The sequence below is a fragment of the Fulmarus glacialis genome, unplaced genomic scaffold (assembly GCF_000690835.1).
Source record: "Fulmarus glacialis isolate BGI_N327 unplaced genomic scaffold, ASM69083v1 scaffold32535, whole genome shotgun sequence".
In the NCBI taxonomy this organism is placed as follows: domain Eukaryota; kingdom Metazoa; phylum Chordata; class Aves; order Procellariiformes; family Procellariidae; genus Fulmarus; species Fulmarus glacialis.
In genome coordinates, this window is record NW_009214216.1 from 28725 (window position 1) to 53001 (window position 24277).

At 42.4% G+C, this 24277-nt stretch overlaps 1 protein-coding gene across 1 annotated transcript in view; it reads right to left on the reverse strand.

The window, feature by feature from the left end:
• EPAS1 (endothelial PAS domain protein 1) overlaps nt 1-22428 on the reverse strand; it is a 42027-nt gene extending 19599 nt beyond the window's left edge. The window contains exons 1-8 of the mRNA XM_009578482.1: nt 22409-22428; nt 16256-16456; nt 11108-11125; nt 5720-5726; nt 5064-5177; nt 3998-4082; nt 3375-3487; nt 3066-3268 (exon numbers count right to left, since the gene is read on the reverse strand). Coding sequence (XP_009576777.1) covers nt 3066-3268; nt 3375-3487; nt 3998-4082; nt 5064-5177; nt 5720-5726; nt 11108-11125; nt 16256-16456; nt 22409-22428 — 761 coding nt within the window. The remainder of the gene's footprint in view (nt 1-3065; nt 3269-3374; nt 3488-3997; nt 4083-5063; nt 5178-5719; nt 5727-11107; nt 11126-16255; nt 16457-22408) is intronic.
• Nucleotides 22429-24277: the final 1849 nt, after the last annotated feature.

Below are 24277 nucleotides of genomic sequence, written 5' to 3' on the forward strand. Positions count from 1 at the left end.
ATACGTTACCACCAAAGTAACAAAATTGCCTTTGTACAAAGACTGGCCTTTTTTTCCCGACTAAAACACCCTCAGTGGAGATCTTCCCCGACACAAAAGCACTGTGCAGCTGAACTAAATCCTCACTTGGATTATTGAATTGTACCACTGATCAGCATTTCCGTATTACAGCTAAAATAATCCTTCCTGTAAACCACTTAGCCAAGGTAAGTGGAGTGAGGGAACATTTTTAAATCGCTCTCCAGGAATGGCTGAAGCAGGCATTTAACAGAACAACCTATTTTTGATATTTATATCTCACAAACCTTTCTTTACAGGCTCATCACTTTGCAAAAGCTGTTTTAAGAATACAAATATATCCCACCTAACCACTGGCAAGTCATAGGCCCACATATATAAATTATTTTTGGAAGGCAAAATATATGGGCTAGTGTCTCACACATTTTAAATGAGGGAAGGCCGCTCTTGCCTGCTTCATATTGCATCTGTTGCGTACCCTCCTGAGGAAAAGCCAAAAGAATCAAGGTACTTCATGTCAGCCAACTAGTTTTTGTTAAAAAGTGGTGAAAGGTAGCCAGCCTATATTTTGCGTGTTGCTTTGTTACAGACAGAGACTATGAGCTTTGCTAAGGAGATGACAGCTGTGATCCTCATTTTCCAGAAGGATAAATTTCAGCTTCATGTATAAGGACAGGTCTCTTTTGTACTCACTTGAGCTTCACGCTGAAGGTGGGTGCTTCCATGATTAAGGTCCAGCATGGCTGCCATTCATTAAGGTACTTCCTCAGAAATCCTAAAGTTTCTCTAATGGAATGTTTCAAAAATAAAAACTTAATGCTCCCTGGAAGCAGACCTGTCCACACCAGATGAACTGCAAAGGGGATACTCAGATCGCTGCAGAAGCCTGCTAGAGGCGGCACGCTGCCCTCAACGATACCGGCCCTGAATGGAAAGATGCAATCTCTTATGGAGAAATGAGCTGTGTCAGCCCTGCTGCTTCACTGCAGAAAGGCCAGACCAGGTTGAAAAGGGTTTAGGCATCTGACTGGCACATGCTGCTTTTCCTCCCCCACTCCTCAGCCTGGATTTACATTCTTGGCATAAGCTGCTCCTTCAATACAATTTGTCTAGCAGCACTGAATTTGATAAGAACAGCTGAGTGTTTTGCATTTTTATGTGTCTAGTGATGTGTCGCCTGTTGGAGAGAAATCAACATCCCTCCGGGAGGGAAGCAAGAGCCAGGAGGATCTGCTGGGAAGAACCTGAAAGGTGCGTGAGGTCTCTTCCTTCTCTGGTCTGGCTGGCTTTTTACAGCTTTATCGTAATCTCAATAAAACATGAATGAAACATCCAACCAAAACTATCTAGTAAAAGACATGCTGTTTTGTTGCCTGGTTTTAAAGAGAAATCTCTGAAATTCCTTACAAGTTAAATCCTCCAGAGGAAGCTGTTGTATTTCACTGCCATGTGGAAAGTTTTCCCTGTAAATCAACTCCCACTATTTAAGACACTGCATAATATTTCATTCTTTTTAAAATAAGCATGTGTATCTTTAATGGGATACTATCAGTCCCTCTAATTCTCATTTATAATTGCTTATGCATCAAGTCTGCCAGAGACATGAGAATGCTGCAATACAGCAAAATCCTCTGTTACTCTCCTCTAGCCTGCCACTGAATGGCCCCATAATTCAGAGGTATATTGCTTTTAATAATGAGTCACTACCATATTGTTGCTTCCCCTCTCCCCAGCAGCAAAATCCTATTGATATCTCAATATTTTAATCCTGAAAGTATTAACAAGGGGGAAAAAAAAAAAAAAAAAGATCTGTTTTATTGTGGTTACATCAGAGGACATTTCTAGTTACAGCACACTTGCTGCTAAATTCTCAGAGAGGTCAGAAGAAGGTCAGTCACAAGTTCCACACTTGTAATCTTGCTTTCATCCACAACTGCTAACACTGTTAGTTTATACGGTTGCTTCATTGTTTAAAATAATAATCTTGCTTAGAACAACTTTTTAAAAACCTTTGAAGGATGAAGAAAATAACCAAGATCTCAATCCTGTGAGTTTTTGCGTAAAATGTGAGCATACGTATAATCCCATTGATAACCCTACAGACCACAGCGGTTGCTACCATCTCTGAATTTCTGGAGACCAGTTTCATTAGACAGAATGACTTCATATTAAATTCAGGGATGATCTCATAAACTTAAAAAAACCCAAAGCAAACACCAAACCCACAGTAGTAGACAGGACTTTCTGGGGAAACGAGGAACAGGAGGACGCTTCATGCAAAGGGATGTCTGGCTCACTCACACGCAGGGAAGATGGTTACCACAATACGTAGACAGGGAGAAGAGGTAGATGGTGTGAAATGCCATAGACATCCCAGGGGAAATCAGGCAGGCAGAGACAAGGGGGATCTCCATTTTTCCACTCAAAGGGGAATGTGGGGAGTGGAGGACAGCCCCTTGCTTGACCCAAGATCTTCCCCTCCCCTTCATTTCGCCACTAAAAGTAGCAGATAGGTAACCAGCAAAGGTCGTTTGCTTTTCATTGAGCAAGAGGCTGCAACCCCATTTCAGAACTGCAGATGGTCTGGATGCCTTAGCAATCCTTAGTTAATCTAGAGCATAAAGTACTTTCCAGCTAACCGATAATAGCATCCTGGGCCAAACCAACCATAAGACAGTCCTTGACTAAGGTCCGTAAGGCATGTCATTTGAGACGTTCTCTAAAAAACGAGAACAGAAATCCTGCATACTCTTCAGTTTGTTAAAACCCAAGAAGTTAATGCTTATGGCTCTAAGTTGCCTCATCTCCTGCCAGTGAACTTGAATTCCTCACTGAGCAGGTGGAGGAAATACAGCAGGAGTATTGTTTTGCCTAAACTGAGATTTGAAATGGATTAAGTGAGCCACTGAATAGCTGTCTTGGTAACAGACTGCACGTTCTTCTAGTCCTTGCTTACCAGGTCCACACAGGAGGATATTTGGAAGGACCGCTTGTTTTGTTCAAGAAGATAGAAACACCCATGGAAAGGAAAAATCAGTGGAGTTTACCTGTCATCGCAGTAGGTAAATTTCATGTCCATGCTATGGCGACTCAGGAAGGTCTTGCTGTCCAGAGGGATATCGATGTTTGAAGGATGCTGAATAGGCTCACACATTATTATAAGGCAGGTGAGAAGAGGCTCTTTATACCCACAGAGAGTGTGAGGAGGGCAAGTGTTATACACTTTAACTTGTCCAGTGCAGTGCAAAACCTGAAATAATGAATTTTGAATGAGAAACTAACTTAGAACGTACTTTCTCTACACGCCAAAATGCCTTTTAAAAACAAAAACACTTATTATGTCTCAAATATGGTACCTTCCATGTGGCAGACTTGAGGTTAACAGTTCTGCCTCTGTTGGTAACGGTGCATTTCATCCTCATGAAGAAGTCACGCTCAGTTGACATCTCTTTGCTTTTCTTTCCAAAGCCTGGACCTGTATAAAGAAAATGGCAAATGAGTTTTCTCAGTTTTGCTTCTTGATTTCTTCTACTTATAAGCATGAAGGATTCAATAGAAATAACAGACTAATTCTCAGATAATTTACCTGCAGAGACCATCAAAGATGCATGGACCATTCAAGAGCAGTTTGTAGAGCTCAGACCTAAAACTTTAAGTGGAACTTAAATAGGACTTTGTGCATTTAAACCTGTATTTTAGCTTGCAGCACATAAATCTTTGCAAAGTGTTATAATTGAAAACATTATGCCTGTCTTAACTTGATGAAAGGAAAATACTAAACAAACAGTTCTTAGTGCTATCGTATATAAGCAATATTTGGCAAAACAAAACAAATCTGCAAAGTATTGAATAACAGTTAATGATTACTCTAGGAATGAAAATTCCCTTTACCATGACTAACAGATCTCTACTGCCAGCCAATTACTTCATTTGGTTATTTAAAAAGCAAACAGTGACTCTTTTCTATTTTCATTATTACCATTTTTCAGACTCAGATTCTCTCGAATTTCTTCATGGTCACATGGGTGAGTGAAGTCAAAAATGCTGTGTCCAGTTAATTCCACCTGAGCAGAAGTAAGAACTATATTTAGCCAAATAAAAGCAACTAATAGTATTTATCTGTTTTCAAATACCACCTATTCAGATGAAACTGGTCACTAGAACTAAGTGCATCAACAGCAGCTTTGGACTCATTTCCAGGATTTTTCAGAGAGGAATTAAGAGGAATCAAAGATGCCAAATTTGACCGTGATCTAATCAGTGGGGTGCAGTGGGTCAGAGTAGGTTTGACTCAGTCTCCTTTATCAATAATTTGTCCTGTATTTAACCTGTTTACCTTGACTCCACAACCACATCAAATTGGTGACTCATGAGGGCGCACTAAAGTGCACATATATCCAACCACAATCCTCTGAAGATTTTGGCTGTCTTTAACAACATCCCAGTCCAGATGTGAGAGGACGCAGACTGGGAATCAGGAGAACAACCTTCCCACCACAAAAGCTGCACCCATTTTTCTAGTGTCCCTAACCCATCTGCTCTGTTTGCTGAGATCCAGCAATGCTCACAGACACAAATCCAGTGACCTTTCCTTTGTTTATTGTATGTATAACTTGTCATTTTCTCCCAAAACAATTCCCTATCTTTGCATTTACATGGTGCAGTTACAGTCAGCACCAGCAGTTATTTTCAATACAGAAGGAGAAAATGCCCCAACCAACAAAGAAAAGGGGGGACCCAAAAGAGCAGCTCTCTCCCCTCTGTCCCATAGTCTAAGACACAAGTTGAATTAATGCCCATTTTCCTCTCCATGGTAATATCTAGGAAGGCAAGTTTGCAGTCACCAAAACCACTACAACTTTGATAGGGAGAAGGAAAAAAACACCACACTGTTGTCTGGTGTACAGGGTACCTGCCTAAGAAATAAGAAATTTTATTTCCAGTCTTTTTTGCAGTGACACGCAGCTGTTTTTCTGCATTTAGGCATAGGACTCGTTTCTAGGAATTGTATTACAAAGACAGGAAAATGTTAGGGAACAAGTTACCTGGGTAAGACCCATGTATTTGTTGACATTCTCTGACAAAAAGATCATGTCTCCATCCTGTGTCACCACGGCAATAAATCCCTCCAAAGCTTTCAGGTACAAGTTGTCCATCTGCTGGTCTGCCTCTAGTTCATTCTCGTTGTCAGCACATACTGAGAAAAAAAGAAAAAAAGCATCTAAAGTCTTCAGCACCCTAGCCAGCCTTTTTCAACGCAAGCACGTCCAGTTACAAGGCAACAAAATATTCTTCTGCTGTTAGAATTTCCTTTCCACAAACCCCTTCCGGTGGGGCCTTCCTTGAGAAGAAAGCTGTCTGCACAGTGTATGAAAGGGACATCCTTATCACTAGAAAGATATTTTTCTCAACTTTTTGGCAAATGCAACAGACCCTCTATTCACCTTTAGCGTGTTTCTGAAAGATGTGTTTTCAGTACATAACACCTATATACCCAGACACTGAAGCACATCTTCTTCGTGCGCATTCTTTTGGCCACATGCAACCTTTATATCTCCTAACAGGCACAAAGTATAGGGCAAATCTTACAGAAGGTAAGTAAATTTGTGCATTCCTAACAAACATCTAAGAAGACATTTCTATCAGGTCAAGTTTTCTAAGAAGTTCAAATACTTTTCCTATGAAGCGTGCCTAAATAGACCTCTCCACTTGGTATGGAGCTACCCTTAATTAACACTACCTTTAGTAGAAAAAGTAGAAGAAACACTTCCTTGAAGCCCTTTCAGGAAAATCTCTCTTTCAACCCATACACCTCAGTATTCCTGGGAAAAACACAGATCCATCCCACCAATACCCAATACCTGCTTTTTCATCTGCAGACGTCAAAACTCCCTACGTGCCATTCCACCAAACTCTGACAAGCTTCATCACCCACCTACGCTCCTCCTGTCCGGCAAGGAGGAGAGCCTCAGACCCCACTTACATCCCTTATGTTTGCCGCAGATTCATGAACCCAGTGCATCTTACCCGTTTTTGGAGGTGTGCCACTGTTGTGCTGAAATCTAAGGCCATGCTAGAACATTTATGAAAGCATTTTTTTTGGTTACTCGTTTTCCTGTTGCTTTTTGGCTGTGCTGTAGAGACAACTGATGGCACTGCAATGCCCTCGTTGTGTGTGCTCCACGTTGCTCATCTCCTGCGATGGAGGCAGTAAGTAGGCAAAGCCGGAGGCGGGGAGGGAGGGAGAGGGAGACACTGCTCCTCCTAATGCCAGTCACCCAGGTGTCCACTCAGCACTCTTGCCTTCCCTTCTACAGTTTTAAGCATGTTTCAGCTCCAAGAATAAGAAGCCTGCAGGAGATGATTTGTAGATGACTAGTATAAAAAAATTTCTGTGTAGGAGCTGGCCCATTAATTTCTTGACATGTTTTATATGAAACTTCTGGGATTATTTTTTTATAAAACTATTTACAGATATTGCATCTGGTCTCAGACATGCTGTGGTGAGCTTATCTTTATAGTTTTGTCAGCCTGCACATTTGTGATCAGTCATTGCAAATATGTGTAGTGGTAAGACTCTGAACTCAGGGGAAAAAAGCAAACAAACAAACAAAAAACCCCTTATTGTCTCAGAATAAAGAATAACCAACTCCAGCCGTACACTGCTGAAGATACAAGGCTATGGGTAAGTCCCATCTAGATCAAAGGTGCTCCATAGCCCGAGGCAGCAAGGATGATCTGAGAGGAGCTGCAGCGAGCTGCTCTGTGCCCCTCCCTGGTGGCACAAGAGTGCTCCAGGACAGGCCCTACCACCAATTTTGCTGGCCAGAGGCTCCAGCTGTAATTGCATCAGCCTTATTTGCAAGAACGGTGAGACTCTTAAACGAGTTTCTTGGAGAAGTTGCTCTTCTTTCTTGGTTTCATGTTGCAATTTCAGCATACAGTTTTTGTTTTCTGGTACACATTCTATTAGCACTTGTCAAAAGTATTTCAGTTTTTTGTTCTTTTCCTCCCTGAAACAGCACATTCATCATTTCCCTTCATGTTTCTTCTTGAAATACTCTTTTTGGAAGCAGTCTAGAAGCAGAAAGGTATTGCTTTGTAAAACATTATTAGAAGTGGTTTGGGTTTGGAATTTTTTTGGATAGGGAAGAGGCTGAGCCAAACTAATGCAGTTTTAACTTTGAAGTATTAATGAGTTATGATTAAAGGACAAGTCCGATCTATATACCTGCTGCAACTGCATCTGCTAGTGCCTAAGGACGGTCAGTGAGCAAATGCAGAGGGGATGAGCATTTGCAACGCAGAGCCCATAGAAGTGGTTTGGGTTTGGAATTTTTTTGGATAGGGAAGAGGCTGAGCCAAACTAATGCAGTTTTAACTTTGAAGTATTAATGAGTTATGATTAAAGGACAAGTCCGATCTATATACCTGCTGCAACTGCATCTGCTAGTGCCTAAGGACGGTCAGTGAGCAAATGCAGAGGGGATGAGCATTTGCAACGCAGAGCCCACTGAGCCACTGTTTGGAACAAATGAGTGGTGACAAAAACGATGCTGGCTGCTGCTTCCGCATCCTTCTCCTGCTCCTCAACATCCCTCCCTGGCAGCAGCCCATTACCCATTGTGCAAACACAGGAATGAACAGTCTCAGCTCCAAAGCTATTGGAAGGACTTAGTTTATCACCCTTTGCTTCTCAACGTGATCATTTGGTAGCAGGGAAGAGCAGACGCTCTCCGTGGATGGCCAGCACAGGCTGGGGATTTATCATTTCATGTGCCTGCACTGCAATTCAAACTACACACGCAGGGGCCAGTTCCTCCTCAGCACAAAGCTACTGACTTCAGGAAATTACATCAGGGCTAGCATTTAAAATACAGAAAATACACAATAATATATTTGAATAGTATGCACTTTGACCATAATGACATTTAGGGAAGGGGAAGAAAAAAAAGGTAAGTGACCATCTGCTCCCAAGCTTGTTTCTGCTGTGTAAAGAATGTCAAGGGTCTTTTTTTACTTTTCCGGAAGCAAACAAATGGTTTATTCAGCAGGGATCATGGCTATAGCCCAAGACAATCAGCCAAGTGTGGGTTCAGAGAAAAAAAATGACTTTTCAGCTCTAACCCAAGACCCTCCTTTCCATTTTTTTTTCCCAGCTCATTAAGTTTGCATTAACAAAACATGACCATTCAAAGGCAGGAAGGCTATTCAAAGCATTTGTATTCTTAAATGCCTCCAACAGTGAAAGACAAACACTTTACTTGTATTATCAGATGATTAAGTTTGCTTTTCCATGTATATAAATTATATTACTTATACAAACACACACAGAGGACACAGGATCACTCACATCAGGGCTGCAGGTTCAAACCCTTAACGTCCTAGCCGAGCACAGCACTTAAAGATATAGTCAGCTTTAAAGCACGCGGTTACAGGGTTTTGTGGGATCAGAGTTCAACTTTTTTCATTAAAGTTACCTTTGTCCAGCTGGAGACATCTGATGATTTGGACTGGGAGGAGGGAGGGAAGAGGGTTTGTGCTGCTGTGCATCCCCTCTCACATAACCCAAAAGCACAACCAAGGTGTTTTGCAGACACCCTCCAGCTTCCCTGGTAACTCTATAAACCCCACTGCATCCCCTCTTTCCCCCTTAGCAGCTCCGGCCGCAGCAGGCAAGGGGAGCTGGCAGATACGGGTTTCTTGCAGTACTTAATAGGGCATGCTCACGTTTCAGAGTCGGAGCAGCTGTAACAAGAAAACTGTAGGCACTATCAGGCACGTAAAGATAGGTGACAAGTACCTCCAGGGGCCACTGTGCTGCTGCTGCCCATCTATTCCTTGCCTGTCCCCCATGAGCATCTGCCGGCAGCCTGCCCAGGGAGGCCCAGGCAGTGGGAGACACACCAAAGGTGTGTCCAGGTTCTTTGTGGTGGTTGCAAACACACAGTCCCAGAAGGTGTCATCTGGGCTAAACCTCTGAAGCATATTAGCTACCGCAGCAAAGAAATATGCTGGGCATCACTGTGGTGGCCCTGGTATGCCCTGTATCAGGTTAACTTAGTATAATTATAGTAATATAAATAATAAATAAGAGTCCCTCATATGGCTGCAGTTACAGCATTATAGCTTATTCCCTTTCTCCTGTGAAAATCACTAGCTACTAATACACAGAGGATATACACACATTAGGAGATTGATACATCAGAAGCAACTCAGTTATTGCCACTAGCAAAAATCCGGTTTGCTTTAGAAAGAATCAGTTTTGCAGAAGAAAAACAAATAAAGCCATTGCTACTGCAAGCTGCTCCCAGAAATCCCTATTGTCTTTCACTTTAGCATAACAAATTTCAGCTTCAGATGGAAAACATTTGAGAAAGCCAGGACCAAATGAGGGGAGGAGGTTAGCATGAGGAGATGGGGACAGAACTTGGTTTCCAGTAGGTCTGAGGTCACTTTATCCAGGTAGCGGCACCCCATGTAGACTTGCCAGAATTTTCCAGGTCTTAAAGAAAGGTAACCATGGATTCAGTTTACCCTGATTTTTACGTAGAGGTTTTGTTGTCAGCATTGCTTTTCAAAATAGCTGCTAACTAAATTTTGAAATAAGGATGTGCTTCTTACTTTTTCCTGCAAATCTTTCCATCTCTCCTAATGGGAGTATCTCAGTTCAGGCACCATGACAGTATAGTAGGGAGACTGGACTGCAAATATGCCAGTTTAACTATAAATTAATAGCAGATTCAGCAGAATGAAGTACTGTAATGTTATTGTTCATATTATAGTTACATTTATGGATCCCAGCCAAGATTGTGCTCATGTAGCACTGGGAAGCCTACAAAGGAGGGAGAATCTCTGTCTAGCTGAGATCGAGAGATCCTGAAGCACGTCAGAGAGCCATAGAAAAGTGCAGTGGCCTCCCTGGGGCGACTATCAGAGCTACAGCAGAACCAGGAACAGAGCAACCGTGTCCCATGTCCCAGTTTGATGGGTCATCCACTGTTCATATTGCCCCAAGGCAGTATTTCTTGGCCTGCATCAAATTTTGATACAGTATTTTTCAGTCCATCTCTCAGTCTTCATCAAATTTTGATAAATATTTTTTAATCAGCTCTATTTTGAAAAATTTTCTAACCACCAAAGTAGAATTTATTCATCAACAAGAAACTTTGAACTGTAATGGCAAATGCTTATTGCAGTGTTTATGATAGCCTTTTATGCTAAAAATAGCTCTTGTAAACAAGCTTTGATTAATTCCCACTGTCAGGATATGCACTGTTCCCAAGTTTAAGAACACTTTTTCCGTAGATGCTTGCTCATTTCCTTCAGTCCAACCTCTTGGAATGAGTCTGAAGGCTCAAAAATCAGGCTCTCCTTACAAGAAATAACCGCTCAGGTATAAACAACCTCCTAGCAAACAGCCTATACTCTCAACACCTTTGATCTGACTCAAAGGGGCCTTTTTGGTCAGTTCAGAGGTAGAGAGTGATAAAAAAGGTTTTTACTGGAGGTCACATCGTCACCTCCACAGAATTTTCATGGCCTTGTTTCTAATCCTGGATCCTACAATTACCAGAAAGTTGCTTGGATATTGTGCATAACAGACACCATGCTATAGCTGCTGCTCCTGAGGAGGGTTGTAAAAACTGCCTGATGCCTTGTCTCTTCCCGGTTTCTCGTTTTGCATCAAAGGAAAGCAACTTATTTTTTTTTTTCCCCCCTCCTTTTTCTTTTTTTCTGTCTTGACAGGGCAGTACATCCTGTTCAAGGGGATATTTTCAATGTGTTCAATAAAAGCTTTCAATTTAGATACATCAAGAAAAAGCTACTCTTAAACTTGAAGCTTCCTGAAGGTCTCTTATCTCCAAGTGCACAAGCAACTTTGATAAAGAAAACACTTATGTTAGTGTTGTTTTGATTGCAGAGTTTGTATCTAGCCAAATCACTCAGACACTGCTCCCAGGAAGCTGCTTCGAGTCCTGCAGCCATGGGTGTTGAACGGTGGGACGCAGCACCCATCAGGCCAGGCTTCCTGAGCCCCGTGGGACCTTCTGGTGCACCTTCCCAGAAAAGCTGAACCACTCAGCACCCGGCTCCACTCTCATTCCTAGCAGCATGGTTGGCACAAAACTATTTTTCCAATTTAATAAAAGCAAACAAGTTGACATGCTATTTTTAAAGCACTGTTTTATGCCACAATGGTCTGAGATTAGATGCAGCTTGTCCAGACATTCAAAAACAATGCCCACATCACTTCTCCCTACAGCTTGTCCTCTCCCTTAAAAGCCTAGAGAAAAGCTATTTTTTCCCTTCTGCTCCCTGCTGGCTTTCCGGCTCTGTTGTCTCCCTCCCTTGAAACAACTTCACACTGGCTTCCTCGTGGCCTCCCTTCTCCCAAACAACTTCCCGTCTGCTTCCCTGTTCCCTCCCCATTTCTGCTGCTGTCTGCCTGCTCAGGAGCAACTCCCATCCAGTTTCCTTTGCTGGATCTCTGCACAGAAAAGACACCCGGGTGACCACACAGTTGGGATGGGGTTAAAGAAAGCTGATAAAATTGTGTTTGCCTGATTAGCCTGACTAAAAAGTCTCCAGCCCTGACACACAGAAACTCACTGGTACCAAAGAGTTCTGGGTCCTGTAATGCCTTTAGTATTGGCATGGTCCAAATAAACACTTAAAATTATTGGCATCACATGCTAATACTGCCCATACAGGCTTGCTGAAGTGGATTCTCTTCCTCATATTCAGACAAAAAGACACTGTCTGAGGCAGCCTTAGCAATTATCACAATGTTAGCTGTTAACCAAGACAGCCATTCTTCAGCAAAAGAGTTATTTCTCTTTTGCCATCTATTAACCCCCCAAAAAAGCATTAGGCTAATTTACTAGCTGTATTAGAGAATAACAGAGGACGAGTACTGCTATCGATTTTTCTGATTATACTAAAGGACTTCAGATTCCAAATCCAAAAGTTCCACTACTGATAAGCATCAAACAGTCTATTTTCAGCTGCAACTTTATGGGATCAAAACCTTTACTTGAAATGAACAAACATTGGTTCTAAATTTATCCCAAACATTTGAATGCGATGATGGCAAAGATGTATTGTGCCAACAGAATTAGGAGACATCTTGAAAAATATTTAAGATGATCATAATTAAATGATATTTCTACTTAGCATTCCAATTATACCGTGTACTGTTCTGTGCAGAACGTGGAAACAGTATTATAAAGCTATTGTTTCAGTTTGCTTCCTGTGATACTAATCTCAATCAGGCCGTCAGACGAACAGCCTGCATTTCTAAATGTTAAAGGCTTCCTCTCCAACATTCCCACACAGAATTGCCTACTGTGAAAATCAAAGGGAAACGTGTTACTAAGTAAAGCAGCAACTTTTATAAAGCAAAACCTGGTATTTTTTACCCTTTTGAACTCTGAGATATACAACCAGCTATTTCCTATTATGATAGGATACAAGGGCCAAGCTCGGGCCCCGCAACGCCTGCAGGAGACGTGCACCCTGCAATCCAGAAGCCGCGATTTTCGGAAGCACGTAGCGGGAGAGCTCTCAATGAGGGCTCAGATTCGTGGGCTCTGCCATTCACCTGCTGGAAGAATGTGGGCATAGATTTCCCTAGGTCTTGGCTTCCCGACAGATAAATAATCATTATGCAGACACAGCTAGTAAAACAGCCCGAGTTACACAAGTGAAAAGCCCTATTCCAAGTCAGGGAATAATACGAAGGGGCATGAGACACTCAATGCCAGCGGACTGAGGCTGGCAAGTTGCCTACAGCCATCTCTGAAATCCCATCTGGAGCATCAGCTTGCAGAAAGATGAGGGTGCAGTCCTGGGAAGGCCCTTGCTCTCTCCATTCCCAGCAAAACTGCCATGAAACGAAGAGATGTGTTCACGCTTGAGAATCGTGCCCACAAACAGTAATATAAAATAAAATCTGGTGTTCCAGTATTTTTTGATAGAATAAATGATAAATAACAAAAATGCTAATCAAGCAGTACTTTTTTCTTTATTATCTTTTGAAGCATTTTTCAAGCTGCACTGCAAGTTTATTTTAGTGACATTGTATATATATATAAATGCAGTAAATGTTATTTTAATGTCCTAATTAATGACAGAACAAATACTCCCACTTAACTCCAGTTTACACTAAGTGTCTAGCCCAAATAATCAAAACTATTTTCATGAAGACAACATAAAGCAAAGGGGTGGTCTGAGGACCGGCGCAGGCGTTTGATTCTCATGCATGCTGCAGTTCTCTACCTCCCCATTTCCCAGTTCACCTGTCAGAGACAACACAGTAACCCCTGTGCCTCCCGTCAGTTGAATCAGGCTGCTCAAATGCAACGCAGAATTAATGGCCAAATTCCAGTCTGCTAAACACGCCTGTGAAACAGGGGCAGCTTTGCTTGGGGCTCAGAAAGGGTTTAGAGCAAAAGCGAGAAGGGAGCCTGGACAGGTATCACACAAGCCCATTTGCTCCACACGCTCGTCAAAATGCGATGAGCGGCAAACTACTTCATCTGAGAGCCAGAAGCTGTATCGAAAACCTACCGCTTTGAGTTAAATTGGATGGCCTTCTAGTGAAAGCCAGTGTCCTTATAAAGACTGACATTATTCAGAAGCCCACCATCAAAGACTCAAATTCTGCTTTTGCAGGAACAGATCAGAAAAACAGCACCTGTCAAATATTAGCTGTATTAAGCAGCTATTGTACGGCAATGGTGTTAATCAGTCCTGAAAGGCAGTATTTTTTCAACAAAGCTCACCTGCCAGAAATGCTTATATTCAAAATTTTCCAGCCTTATCTCCTGAGAGCAAGAAACAGTTCTCAACCTGACATAGATTTACTTTGGCCAGAGCAATACTCTACACCTGTGAATCTCAGGAGTCTCAGCAAGTGTAAACTGTCAGGCAATTGCATGAGGAAGAAATAATACTCTGAAGTCATTATTCTGATAACGATAATGAAAGTTCTCTCTCTGATGCCACTTTATTCCAATGCCTGATAAATTTTATCTTTCAAATATTCAGGGCTTAAATTTTCAGCCATGTGTTTAGCTTGGCTAATTTAAATGTTAGCTATACTCAGAAGAATATAAGTAGCAGATGAGGCCTTTACAAACAAACAGTGGTTTTCTGGCTTGAGTTCTTTCATTTCAGTGTATTCTCATTGTCAGAAAATAATACCCAGCTCTTCCAGAAAATCAGTCTCTTTAAAGTACCTTACGTTCCTCAGAATAGAAGCACTAAAGATTTTAAAACCCTTATCTACATCTCCAGTGTCTAAAGATGCAGCGATGGACAATTCTGCATTTGACTAACACCACAAATTTTAATGAGAGGACTTACTCCAAGTCAATATTTAGGCTGGGGAAGTGCATCAGACTTAAGGCTAAGCAAATAACTAACATAGAGAAAGCCTGAAATATTAAATTGCAGCCTGTCACTACTGTAATGTTTCATTTCCAGAATGCTTTCTAACTGCTGGGTCCTGGTGGTACTTCAAGAAAATGTAAATCAGCTACATGAATCACATTGTTTTTCAAACACTGTCACAGAAAAATCATATATGTATGTGTTTGTATGAATATTATATATATATATTGAGTTGTCATCACTATCAAATTATATAAGCCTAAGTCTCAACACTACAAGCACTAAATAAATGTTTTATCTGTAGTTTTTTTCCTCACTGAGAAATGTATATGTATTTGACAATTTCACTTTAAACTTTGCAGTTTTCAGGTAAGCAAAAGTATTTTTTGGATGATGACAGCATCAAACTATTTCATGTCAAGTTTCACAGACACATGCATTATTTATATTATCTGTTCCAGCCCTTCAGAAGTTTGCTTTTCCTATGCTGTGACGGTCTCTAGTTCATGCCATATAAACATTTGAAAAGCTGAAGCTGTGTTTTTATGAGAAAGTTACTAACAAATTGGCTTGGTGTATGGCATGCTTAAGAACATTTACCTATTTATGCGACTTCTTCAAGTATTAATTACATGACAAAATCAGAGGTGATTTGCAAACACTGTTCAGCAAATAAAGTTTTCTTTTCACAGAAGTAAATGTTAAAACCACATTCTATAAGCTAAGATGAAAATACCCAAATTTTATACAACAGTCTTAGCAGAACCCAAAAAAGCTATAAAAATTACAAAGCACACAGAAGCAGAACTGAATTTGTCATTTTTTTCAGACTAACCAGCAACAAACCAACAGCATGCTCTTTGACAAAACGAAATGCTTCCTAGTAACATTTATTAAAGTAATTGTTATGGTATGACTCAACTTTTCTAAAGAGAGGAAGTGCAATCGTGACCTTATTGGGAGTTTTGCCATTAATGAAGGAAAAGATGAAATTATGGGTTTACCTTTCACAAACAATGCAGGCATTGTTTTGTTAACGTATTCTGGACACTTATAGGTCACCGTGTGAAAGTTCCCCCAGAAACATCAGTTGTTTTCATTGATCTCACTGGCTACTCCAACCACAGATTTCCATCAAAGTGATTATTCAAATATAGGTGCAAAATAAGAACACTGTTAATTTTATCAGTTTTCACAGTCTATGAAAACGATGTTGATTCACATTCCTACTAGTCCAACATGAGCAAGATTCTGATTACATAGAATCCATTCATGTCGAGTATTTAAAAGCTGTTTGCTTTAGCTATCTTAGTCTACCTTGTCATAAACAATCTACCTACTACTCACTGCTGGCATATAGCACAATTAGTCCTTTCAAATGAAGTATTGGACCTTCAGAAGTTCCCAGCTGCCTTTTGAATGCACTGGCACAAACATGCTTGCCATGCCAAATCAAAATTTACTTGTTTCAGCATGGAAGCTTAAGGTGTATGTTTAAATTCTGATTAAACTCTTAAAAGTTTAAAATCTTGTAACTGAGCTTAATAAACCACATTCAAGAATTTTTTGAAAGTTGCTTTTCTAGAGAGGCAAAACTGCACCAGTTGTTATTTTGGTAATGAAGACCTTATGTGACTCATATCACTCAGATTTTTCTATCCCAATTAAAATATACATAATCCTCATGAAAAAAACCCACCAATCTCTCTTTAAATCTAGTTGTATTCTCACACCACAAGCAGTTGTGAACTGTTCTCACCTTAGGACCCAGTACTCAGGGAAGAAAGAACATGCACACTTACCAAGCTGCCATCAACTAGCACTGACAACTTCTTTTAGCCAGATCTTACCTGAAGACAGAAGCTTGTGAGTGCGTAGGAAACTGATTGCCAGGCGCATTATGGATGCCTTGTCCAGGTGGGAACTGATGTTGTGGGGCAGGGGCAGCTCATGTGCCAGTTCATAGAAAACTTCGGTTTCTTTGCTTCTCCTGCATCTTGCTGCATCTCTTGATTTCTCCTTCCTCCGTTCTGAACTGCTCCTGGTAGGTAAAGGAGAGAAAGGAAAAAGCGTTTCTTGAAATGCAATTCATGACTTGAGAGAGGCATTTACAAGAGCAAATCTTCTCAGCATTGAATCCATTCTGTCAACTGGTTTAAATCAATTGACCAGCCATTAATATCCATTTGCTCCTTTTAAAACGGGAATTAGGAGAGGGGTGCCACAACTAGAAAGGGCTCTGATTCTGCAGAAGTCAGCCTTTGGACCCCCTGAATCCCCATTGAGTGTAACAGGATCAAGATCTGCCTTAGGCAAGAGATTCAAAATGAAATAGCCAACTATCATTCCTGGGATTCAGGAAATGTTAAAAATAAAAATTTTGTTTGTTCAATCTAAATTAATTCACTTGAAAAATACTCTGGGATGAGGCGACAATCCATTTTAAAGCTGGAACAATTACAGTGCATGTGGCTGTGTCGCAGATATAATGACTCGCAATGGCTGTTCCCCACATTAAAAAACATAAAGTAATAATAGGGTAACAAACTGTGTTTGTATATACAACTGTCTCAGCTCTTAACCCGACACTACTCTGGAAAACCACCTTTGCCTGACCATGAAGGATACAAAATGGGAAAGAAAATATTGTTGCATGCAAGAAACCCCTCCTTCATAGAAACTATTCTAATTAAATCACCATTTCTCCATTGTCTATGAAAACAGATTCCTCCTTCAGTAAAATAACATAACTGATAGAGTCAGCCTCCTTCGAACTCCGCAGGGAATAGAAAAGCAGGAAATAACAAAGGGGAAGACATTTTATGAAGCAAGCATGCAAAATCAAGCCACCGATGGACATAAAGCGAAATTTAACATGCAAGAAACACAAGGGCTATATTTGTAATGGATCTGGGATAGGACAGTTTAAGAGGGAACTTTACTGACTCTAAGGTTCTTTTATAAAGTACAATTCTTATTTCAGAACATGAAGAACCTGAATCCATTCAAAACCATCAGCTATTTCAACTCCATGTAGCTCTGCTGATGCTACAAGTTTCCTTCACTTGCACAAGTTGAGGTTTTGCACCTTAGTCACGCCAACACAGAATATATTTCTTTTCAGGCAGACTCCTGTAATACTGTACCAGTGCAAACAGCACAGCTTGGATGAGCACAGAACAGGGTGTGGAGAACAACAGCCCCACCATTTTTGCTGTTGTGGCTGCACATTCATTTCTAGAATCACCAGTGGCAGCTCTCCATTTGCAAGGCCGCCTAAAAATGAAGCATCTTATAACCTGCTTTTTCTAACATCAGTATAAAATAATGAGTCTATAAACTAAAAATGGATCAACCAAAAAAAAAAAATCCTATCAAAACAAGGTGTTTCGATAAATGTATTCTCTTGTGTGAAGATGATGAGGAAAACAAACATTAATTGCATCGCTTAATCCTAGAAACTGTTACAATCATGGCTGGTCTCATACAAAACTGCATAAAGTAGAAAAAGAGTATTAATACACAGTAATGTATTCTAAAGAAGACAACCATTTCTAGAAGAGCTAGACTGCCTGCAAAAGCTTCTAGCATGGAAGCCGCAGGTGGCTTCGTAAATTAGAAAGAAGGAAAAATAGCCAGGGTGCATGTTAAATGCTAAGAGTAAAGTTACAGTAAGGTGTTTGCCGGGCAAGGCCCAGCAACATCATTGTCCAAAGCAGAAATGTGCTCACAACACATCAGTAGGGCCCTCGTGCTGCAAAACACGTGAAGCTGGGCATACACTTAGGGATCAGAGAGGTGCTCCCCAGTGGGTGTGCTAACAGGGCAAGGGGCCTCATAAATGCTTACGGTATCTTCTCAAGATCCATGATCAGCCCTTGGCAAACCGCTTTCACAATTATTTTGCCTGAGGTGAATATTTTCTAACATGGCATCTGTTACAGGAGGTACGCACGGGATGAGACCTACACACATTTCAGTACATCTGGGCAGGATCCAACTTTGAAATGACTTCAGGGGCATTGCTGGAACGAACACCGACTCGCCCAAGTTCGAATCAAAAGGATCAGATATTCAGAAGGTGACACTAACTCCTTACCAAGTAAGAGTCATACTACACCCACCTAAAAAAAAGTCCCTTCGTACAGCTGTCTGAGAAGGTACAACAGAAAATGCCCTGTGTCCTCCCGGGGCAGGCGCTGGGAACGGGAGAGCCATGTGAACTACTTACACCGATGCTTCTTTCAGAGGTGTGTCTTGCTCTCTAAAGAAAAATGTGTATACACTGTGCCTATAAAGATGCCAGACTGGGAACAAATCTTCTCAGTTTCTAATTCTAGCAATGAAATAAAAGAGTAGAAACAAAACAAAACCAAACAGAACAAAAACTACGTGGCAATATTTGCAAGAATTTCCAATTGCAGCTTAGAAAATTTAACTTGAACCATAAATGTTCAGGCTCTGCTCCAAATCTAGAGCCCACAATTTTCACATTAGAAGCAACTTGTGCAAAACAAGATCCAATCCCTCCTCGTTTAAATACGAAACTTTGGGAACCAAGGCCAAAGCCGTGTCGCAATTCATGCAGTAAAAACGGGTTGTATAAGACAGGGTCTCTCATGACGCCACTCCGGCCACAAAGAAAAATATTTAGTTTTGCTAACCTCTGTAAATATAATTTTGAAGTGTGGCTAATAAGACAAGCTGGTTTCATTAACCATGGGTTGCTCAAGGTTTCTAATAACTAATGCTATGAGCAGAGAATTTTTTTTTTTCTCCTCTGTGCTGCAGATGCTTTCCCTCAACACTGCTTCTGACTGTCGTGCTCGGTTTCTCTGCAGAGAGACATCGCCGTTCATTACACACCACACGAGAGCTTTCTCACATCAGAAAACAAGGGGAGGAATCAGCCCGGCTGGTTGCTTTCAAAAGACTTTCTTGCTCACCCATTATCATTTTAAATAAACAAACAATTTGCTTGTTAAGCATTTCCCCCTGTGGCTTCCTGCACCTCAATTTTCCTCCTCTTCTTCCCTCACTCAGCACACCCTCACGCTGCGCTGTTATTGTCGCCAGCCCCGCACAAGCACGCAGCGGCCCAGAGCAGCCCCACGCCGCTTGCCCCACACGGCTTCCCCCCAGCAGACATCTTGCTTGCTTGGTGTCCCTGCCCCGTGTCAAAGACGGTCATTCTGTGCTTACTCGTCCTGCTTGCAAACGCCTCCAAAAACTGCAGTCCAGTGACAGAATCCTGCAACAAGCAGTGTTTTCACGGTTTTCATTTGCAGGCGGCAGGCCATTAACTTTCTCTGCAGTTACCCCCATTTTGTGCACGGGATGAGCATTTTACCGCGGGTGAGGCAGCTGGAGAGCGAAAATGTAAACTACTCAACCACCTGCCTGTTTGAGGGCCAGGAAGAAAGGCCGACACCGAATCCTCCTCACACATCATTAGGGCAGTAGAGAAAAGGCCCAGACTCTGGCTAATTTATGAATCATTCCCTCCCAGCACATAAACCACCCACTTATGTGGCAAAAAAAGAGCACACGTGTGCGTCACTGCTTGGAGAAAGTGACGCAAGCAGAAGCAGAAACCTCACTCACCCAAACCTGGGATTTTTAAAATGCAGAGGGGGAGAGAGGAGAAAGCCACCAGAAATCAATCCACCCGTACGCTGGCGCGAGGCTCGGAGGCACTGCAGGGAAGTCTCCCGGGAGCTCCCCAACGCCCGCTCCTTCAGGAGTCCCGGGACTCGGCAGGATAAGGCCCCGCTCGGCCACACACCCCCCCTCGCATTGCAATCGCAGCATGACCCTTCCCTATCAAACAACAGGAAAGGAACGGAGACGCTCAAATCTCCACTAGAAACATGGTGACTGAGCCGAGGAACGGGCCTGGGGACTCCGCTCAGGACTGGGCTGTGCTGATGGTGGTCTGGAGGCTCAGGGAGAAGGAAAAGGAAGGCGCGCTCCCCAGCATGGACTCTCCCAGAGCTGCCGGGCGACGCTCCGGGGCGCAGCGCTTATGCGCGTGCAAGCCATAGGGAATGGAAGAGTTAAGGCAGCGCAGGCAGTTCCCTGCCACAGAACACAAGTATGGCACTGTACCCCCAGGATGGCTGTTTACATGATTTCCCACTCCCTCCTAGCCATGTTTAGTTTGCACTCTGAAAATAGAATTTACGGGCCAACATGTGTGAGCAAAGATGACAAACAACCGGCACGTATTTGCCCTTTCAGGTGAAGCTCGTGAATTTTGGGGAGCAAAAGCTCTCCGCGCTTCTCCCAATAACCCAAACAACAAACAGGTCCCAGGGGTACACCCATGCTCGGGAACAGGGCACACGATCCCACCCACCGGAAGCATCCGAAGGGGTGTAGGAATGGCCTGCACGGATCCCGGGAGCCAGATTCCTATCCCCTTGCTCATCTCTGACGGTCCCTTGCAACACAGCTTCACTGAAATCGGCGGGAATGTCTGCAGACAAAGGTCTCGCTTGCTCGGGGTGAAGATCATAATCTGGCTTTCCGAAGCCTCTCTTACTGCAGGACTGGAAACTCCAGGCACGGCAACTTATTGGCAAAACCTGAAGCCCCACGTAACCGCTCCGGCTTAAATAACCTTGCAAAACTACCATGTCAGCCTAGGGACTGTCTTCCCAGCACTCGCTGCTGCGACAGCTCCGGACTCCAGCCGCCAGGAGAAATGCTGGGGCACTGGGCCGGGGGCTGCGCTGCTGCCCCTGCCCTGCCCGGGCAACCGCAGAAAGTACCTGCGACCCAGACACAGCAGGGATCAGCCCCACCAACACTGGGGCAAACAGACCACCCCCCGCACAGGAGCCTACGCGCAGGCATAGGGGTCACTCACTGGTCTGAAGGAGGGTTAGGCGCCCACACAACCCTCCTTGGCTCAGCAGAGAGAGACTGACCTGATGTTTCGGTACTGTTTCCACTGGCTGTGACCCTCTCTGCAGTCTCAATCCCACAAGTACTTCATCTCCACCAGTAATCCCTGCCCACCACCTCCACCCGTACATCTCCCTGGTCCTTCCCGCACCCAGTTACCCCCTCAAAGCCCTTGTTACCCACTCAGCTGACGACGGTGCTTGGTGGTCACCTTCAGCGATCCTCCCTTCTGTCAAGGACATCAGTGGCCTCCTTTAAGCTGATGGAGGGGACTTGCCAAGATAGCAATCTTCTGCTCAGGGTTTCGCTGCTCACAAGTCCGTGTGGGTTGATACTTCGGTTGTGTACACACACGCTTGCTTCTTTAAGACTAGGCAGCACAGTAATTGCACTGAATTACACTCCCACCTTGTAGGTCCAGATCACAGAAGCTTTTAGAGAAATCGTAATCCGCACCTCACATAAAAATATCTTATACGTAACCTGGTAGCCTTCACTCATACATACATACTGCGTGACACATTTGTACAACACTTTGAAATACATAGTTCAGATTGAATCGCTTGAGTTTACTTCATGATTTTGGTGACCCTTGGACTTTGCTTCACACTGCCATGTATGCAAGCTAGTAAAACAACAAGCATATTACTTTATATCCAATGGCTGGTTATTAAATGTTTCTAGCTCCAGCACTTTAAAGGTCAAGAATCCACAGTTAATTAAGCTGTCACATGAAATTTCTGTAGTAAATGCTCATTTCTGAGTGGTTTAGAGTTAAAGCTGCAAATGCTAACTTGCAGAACAAGGAAAATACATTCTAAGGATGCAAACATAAGAAAATATTTTACAGTACAGATAAATGAAAAAAATTATCAGATGCTTAGCATAAAAAAGATTTTCCAATTCAAACCAGTAAAAACTCAGTAAAAATTTTTTAACAGGCAGTACTATCTTAAATAACAACAAAGGTTTATTTCAAACTAGCAAATCTATGTTTTGCTGCGTGTTTATATTTTGCTTTACCTTCTGCGCGGCAAATCCCTAGATGATTTGAACCAGGATAATATCTAAAAAGGAGTTTCGCCGACTCTGAGGCACTCCCATAGCTATATCTCAGAACCACACCACTTGACGAGCCGAGAGGTGTGCTTGCAGACACCAAGCAGCCAGCAGTCATGCTTACTCAGCCTTAAAATTCCTTTAAAAAGTATTTGTAACCATTCTACCTGACAAGCAGTTTATTCTGGATGGCATGCTGTGCTTTTCAAAGCCCCCTCCGTTAAAGTAATAAAAGTGACCATCAGTAAATAAAAAGTGCTACAAACAGCAATTTACTTGCTCACCAGGAACTTGGGCCAAACTATGAAAGCTGTAAATGAAACCCATACACGGTGCCATACAGATCCCTCCTTATACCTCCTTCCAGTGAAAATAATTATTTCTAAAGTCTGAGAAGACACCAGATGCTCAGGTTCAGTGACAGGAAGGGGAAGGATGCAGTTATTCTTGGACGGAGAAAAAAAATGGTTTGAAAATACGTGGAGTGCTCATGGCAGGCAAGTGCTAAAGCAGCATTGCTGCACATTGGGATATGGTACTCAGTAGACAGACAAAACAAACACAAATGACGCCAAAATGGGGAATTCATTAATAGAGGAAATGAGAGTTCGAAGGTAACAAGAAAAGCTACTAACAGAAAGGACTATTGCAAAAATAAGGAAATGAAATACCTTCCACCCTTCCTTTAAAGCTGCCCTAACTTACAGTAACTCACCACTGACTCCTTGGTTTGACTGGGGGATTTCTTGTGTTTCTGTACGTACCCACTAAATAACAAATCACTGCTAGTTCAGTAAAGCTTGGCACCTACTGCCCTATCAATATGTGATGCAATTCTTTCCTCCAGGTTTAAAACCAAAGGCTAGATGAGAGTGAGGAAAATGAGAGATACGAGTGTCTCAGGGCCAGACAAGGGAGGAGTTCGTGTTAAGGGTGAGGAACTCCCTTCCATTCTCGTAAGGCCTTTTCAAAGGATGCTTGGCACAATGATAGGGGACTTGGCTAGTACGATTAGAGTATCAAGAGATGAGGTCTAAGTGAATACCAAACTTTTGGTGTCTTTGAGCATATTTATGATTCACTAAGTCCACGTCACCCTGGGACCACCACAGCTGACAGTAACACAGCCAGGAATATGTTTTATTGAATGGGGAACATATCAGCTCTTCATACAGGATAAATTTCATACGAACTCTAAAACCACATGCAAGACTGTAACTTCTCCAATGTCTGAAGCTCTGGTGGTACCTTTAGTCTTAATAATTAAGCTGTACTGGATTTGTATTTTCTTTATTTTCATGAACATTTCTGAAAAAAAGGTGGTGCTGAGACAAAAAGCATTACAACTATACAGTTTTAAAATGCTTATACCACTAGCATCTTTTTTATACCACTAGCTGCATTTAACACAGCTACTAAAAGGAAAAAACACTTTGCACCTGCAATTTAAAGTATCATTGTGAATACTGAAGTTGTCACAGCAACTAAATAGTACTTTGGGAGTTCAATGTTGAAAACCTTACTGAGGCTGCAGGAGCACTTACATTTTTTTTAAAGCATTTAGGCTCACAGTATGTCACCGGAGTCTGATAAATTTAATCACAGTAAGCAAAACAACGCCTACAGGATTTATGTTCTACCATTTTTTCTCTAGTTTTATGAGTACCTTGAACCAGAAAGATAAGTATTAGGGATTTCAGCAGCCATTAATCTGGTCCTGGATTATTTTACGATGCTGTGAGTGCAGCCCGTCCTGCAGTCACCACGCCAGCACGAGCCTGGTACCTCGGAGGATGTACCGAACACGTTGCTGCTGGGGCAAGGCACAGCCCCATGGAACTGCGCGAGGCCCGTGCCATGCAGAGAAGATGCCAGGCTGCTGTTTGGTCAGCAG